The sequence below is a fragment of the Penaeus japonicus genome, unplaced genomic scaffold (assembly GCF_977035675.1).
Source record: "Penaeus japonicus unplaced genomic scaffold, GWHDUDI00000001_assembly GWHDUDI00000009, whole genome shotgun sequence".
Lineage (NCBI taxonomy): Eukaryota > Metazoa > Arthropoda > Malacostraca > Decapoda > Penaeidae > Penaeus > Penaeus japonicus.
In genome coordinates, this window is record NW_028234411.1 from 23,426,940 (window position 1) to 23,431,939 (window position 5,000).

A 5,000-nucleotide genomic window follows, 5' to 3' on the forward strand; every position below is an offset into this window, starting at 1 on the left:
TGGGTTGCAGGCGACAGTATAGGCCAGACTTCATTGGCCTTCAGGTAAGTTTGTTGAACAGCCACTGAAAATAGTTAAAGCTTTATAAATAACCTGGAGCTTTATGAATTATGAAATACCGAATTTCTGATTTTCTGATTTTCATTTGAAAAACTTTTAGCAAGAAGTTATATCTTTGTTATGTATTAACCACTCTCACCTTATCAACAGGTACAAATGTATCAACTCTCGCGTTTGTTACATGACCAGCTACGGAAATTGTATGACCATTTAGAGAGCCATGAGGTTACACCCCAACTCTTTGCTGCTCCATGGTTCCTTACCATGTTTGCTTCTCAGTTCCCGCTAAGTTTTGTTGTTCGGGTATTTGGTAAGAATACTGTTATTTTTTGTATTTTTGTATCATTTAACATGGCAATGGATGATTCTTTTCCTAACATTGTTGTTACATTTGAAACTATGCTACTTGTATAGTTGATAATGAGACTCCTATCATGGAATATATTAATCATTTATGAATATTGATGTTCATATTATTTGACTTAATTGCTGGAGTCAAGATAAAGTTGGAAATTCAAAAAATTGATTTTAAAACTCTTATTGTTTGCACTTAAAATCTTTAGACTCACATTGTCAGTTTTTTTTCTCTCCTCAAGTTTGCATGAATTTGTTAACAGTCACATGTGTTATTTGACACTTATTATGGTGTGTTAACATTGCAGATATCTTGTTCCTAGAGGGGATGGAAGCCATCTTTCGTGTTGCCTTGGTGTTGCTAAGAACTCATGAGGAAGCATTGCTTGCATGCGATTCTTTTGAGCAGATCATGGATTACATGAAAACATCTATGCCTAATGTTCAACTCTCTCAGCAAGGAAGCATCATAGCCCAGGTATTTTCAAAGTCTGAGCACTATGTTAGTGATTTTCTTGTCCTCTTATGTTTCATTTTTTAAGAAAAGATATTTTAGATATCCAATGTTATTGATAAAAGTTGATTTGATTTATGTAGTCTTAATGTCATTTTGTAAATGAATGCATTTATTTGGGTAGTAAATGTAATTAATAAGGAAAATGCTGAGTTTTTCAAGAGGAAAAGATTTACTAATTACTTGATCACCCTCATTGCAAACAATTTTTTTCTATCAGACATTTAGAACACCTATTGGGCAGAAATTTAAATGCAAGGTTTTTCTTTGCATTAATGGTATGGTTTTATATCGTTGGATATCTATGAATTTTATTTTTATAATTTTTCACAGGCTTGTGAAATGTCATTGAGCCGAGAACTCCACGCCTATGAAGTTGAGTACCATGTACTCCAAGAGGAGCTGGCTCTCTCTCCTCAGAAAGATGCTGACTTTAAGAAGCTCCAAGAAGCAAACAGAAATCTTAAAAGACAAAACTTGGATTTATTAGAACAACTTCATCATTCAAACTCTCAGCAGCATGCACTTGAAACTTCAAACCAGGTATGGTGTTAGAAGCTTTCTTGTTTCTGTAATATCATGGAAGTGGCTTAATCCTTTTCCAACAAATTGATTATCATATTTGATTATCATATTTATCATATCATATATCAAAATTTAAATAATGTGATATGCTCTCTGCAGAGTCTACAGCAAAGTCAGCACCATCTGGAGGTAAGGGTTAGATGGCTGGAACTTGAGCGAGGGAACCTGAAGCAGTTAGTAAGCCTTCTGTCACAGAAGGTGTCTCCTGAAGCCTTGGCCGAAATTCCTCCTAACCTTCAGCGGTTCTTGCCTACAGATGCTGTAAAGGTACTGCTCGATGTATTTGGAATTTTAGTAAATCAGACATAGCTTTTCATGTATCCACCCATTTGACTGTTTGTCTATTTATACATCTATATATCTAGCATACATCTGTCCCATCCATCCATTCCATCCATCCATCCATCCATCCATCCATCCATCCATCCATCCATCCATCCATCCATCCATCCATCCATCCATCTACCCATCCATCCACCCATCCATCCACCCACCCACACTTGTTGGCTTACCCATATTCTCCTCATATTGACCCATTGCAGAAAGGGGATAGATTTGCATGCCCAGTCTTCAGGTTGGGTTTTATTTCAGAGAGAGGCAGCTTCACGCACCATACCTTGACTTTTTCCACTCTCTTTCAGTTACTTATTGTAAGACTAGAGCCATTTTTGTGTTTTACTATTTGTGTGTTTTATTGTATTGAGAGACTTTTATGTGACATATGACAGGCTCTGTCAATGCTGCATTTGACTAAAATTGGAGTATAGGGTCCATTTCAGCTCATTATTTTCTTTATACTCAGTGTGACAGAAGGATTGCTGTTTTGTGGGAGGACAAAAAGCAACTTAATTTTTTCATATTCATGTACTCTCATGAACAAATGCAAAACATATAACCATCCACAATGAAGATAACATGAAGAGGCAGAGAAGAGGAAAGAAACCTGTGCATATGACTGTGAGTGCCACAGTAAAAGGCATCTCTACTGGCACAGGAACATAATTGTAGACATTGGGCATGGTTTGAGTCACCTTCCTCTTCTCGCTCTGCCTGCACATCCTTCATCAGTAGTACTTTAGAGCAAGAGGTTGGAAACTTGCTGAAGAAAGTGGTGCCATCTAGGTTTTGGATGTTAGGCGAAACCCATTTTGCTTAATATTATGACAATTATAGTAATTATTACTGCAGTTGTCATATCACTCACTCATTATTCATAATACAATAAAATAACACCGCAATCCAAAATCCCTGAACGACATGTATGTCATCACGCTTGTCATCAGGCCAAAGCCCCTGTGTCATTTATGTCATGATACCTGTATGTAATGGGTTAAGAATAGCACTCAGAAACAGTCTTTGATTTTGAAGATAAGAGGAAACTTTTCTCTTTATTTTTAAATTCCAGAGGGTATGAGTGTAATATGTCAAAATCACATGCTTTTAGATGAAATGTATAAAAAAAAAAAAAAAAAGTCTCAATTAGATTATCAGATGAATGTCCGTGCTGTCATTGCTTAAATTGTCTCTTTTCTTATTTATTACAGACCGAAAAGAAAGAGAAATTAGAGTTGAAGATTAGTGAGCCAGAGGATAGGGAGTCTTCGAGGGAGAGTGATGACATCTCCTCATCTCTTCCGACAAGCGATTTTCTCCTGGCTCATCAAGCTCATCAGACACGGACAATGAGCATGGACTACGGTTCAATGCAGAGATACATCAAGCACCTGGTTCACAATGACTAGAAGTGTTGAAGTTATGATTTTTAGAAATGTAAACTTTTTTTTTTTTTTTTTTTTCTGTTGTATGTTGTTTCTCAAGAAACATGGAGTACTTATGCTGGACCATCTCTCTATTGGATGTGTTTTGACCTTGACTTTGAAAAACAAAATGATACATATATATATATATATATCTAACATTTAGATGGTTGATTATTATTCAGTAATTTAAAGGGGAATATTTTTATTATTTGGGTTTTTATCAACAGCATATGTTGGGTTATTTAACCTTCATTTATCAAGGAGATATTCAGGAACATTTGTAAGAGTATTAAATGTATATTTTAGTGTCTATGAAGAGGCTGTGTGCCAAAGAATGAATGAAGCTAAATAGTGTGCCTTATCTGTAATTCAATCTTCATATGCAATTAAACTAGACAGCTTTCACCAGTTCATTGTAACAATGTGCTTTATGTGTGAACTGAAGTGTCGCATTAATAATCATGTATATATTTGTGTGTTATGTTAATAAATAAAGAGTGTTTTAATTATTATATAAGAGAAATGTACAGTAGTAAATCTTGATGTGTTTATTGTGTAGCAAACAGCAAAAATAAAAAATGTTCACTAGGATAGAAAGTTTTAAAGTGGGATGAAAAGTTTCTCCAAAATAATATTTAATCAAATGTTATTAATTTCATTGCAGTAGCAGGCATGACAAAATCCTTCCCGGTAATCTATTTTATGCTTGTTAGGGAATAATAGTATTTGCATTTTTTTTCTTGATCTATTGTATGTGAAAACAACAAATCCAGGAGAGGTTCTGATGCAATGGTAGTGTATGTAATAGTTATATTTTTATTTTGGTGAATAGATTTTTTAAAATTATTAGCAGTTTATAGAAGCCTTCATAGGACAGAAAGATTGCTTATTTTGTATTGACATTTTTATTTTTATTATTATTGGATTTATTGATTATTTTGCTTCTTACAAGTACAGTTCCCTCTACTCCAAGTTCAGAGCTCTGCATTCCCAATGTGTGAACCACCAGTTTTGATTCTTCTATTTGAAAGGCATACCAGTATGAGTAAGAGCATGTATTTTGGGTACTAGAGTTGAAACTGGCAGTTTATACATTGGCAGCTCTGAAGGGTGAACTTGGAAGTTGAGGGGAATGTTCCATGTGTTCAGTTCTTGTAGTTATGTGTTGACCTTTTATTTTTTTATTTATCTATTTTTTTTTCCTTTTTCCATGTTACTTCTTATTTATCTTATTATTTCCCCCCCTGTTTAAGATACTGTCTGGTGCTAATATGTCTGCATCTGTGACAAATGATGCGGAAAGTTTGAAGTGCATGACTTCATGTGAATATGAATGCATCTTTATGTAGATTTGTGCCAGCCTCAGGAAATGATGAAATGGCTTGGTAAATGTGAAGCACAATGTTGCAGTACTTCTATGTATGCTCTAGATTGTAACTGTAGACATGAGTTACAGAATTCTCTTTAACTCATATAATTTTTACAGTAGAGATGTATAATTTCTGATATGATGGTGATGGTATGTGCTGATATGAATAAACCCATTACTTTTTTTTTATATACATGTTTTTAGGATTTGAAATATAGATTATGAAAATATCACAGCATTTGCACAAAAAAATCATCTAGTCAAGATATTGTTTTCAATATGCAGTTATTTATGCAATATATATATATATATATATATATATATATATATATATATATATATATATATATATATATAT

At 33.9% G+C, this 5,000-nt stretch overlaps 1 protein-coding gene across 4 annotated transcripts in view; it reads left to right on the plus strand.

Moving 5' to 3' along the window:
- The window catches only part of plx (PTB_TBC1D1_like and TBC domain-containing protein plx), a 27,400-nt gene that overhangs the window by 21,002 nt on the left and 1,398 nt on the right, over positions 1–5,000 (plus strand). For all 4 annotated transcript variants that reach the window (XM_043000023.2, XM_043000037.2, XM_043000030.2 and 1 more), the window contains 6 exons: positions 1–44; positions 211–370; positions 723–892; positions 1,262–1,471; positions 1,613–1,780; positions 3,058–5,000. The exon at positions 1–44 is cut by the window's left edge and continues 49 nt beyond it; the exon at positions 3,058–5,000 is cut by the window's right edge and continues 1,398 nt beyond it. In XM_043000023.2, the coding sequence (XP_042855957.2) occupies positions 1–44; positions 211–370; positions 723–892; positions 1,262–1,471; positions 1,613–1,780; positions 3,058–3,255 (950 nt within the window). In that variant the 3' untranslated portion in view covers positions 3,256–5,000. The remainder of the gene's footprint in view (positions 45–210; positions 371–722; positions 893–1,261; positions 1,472–1,612; positions 1,781–3,057) is intronic.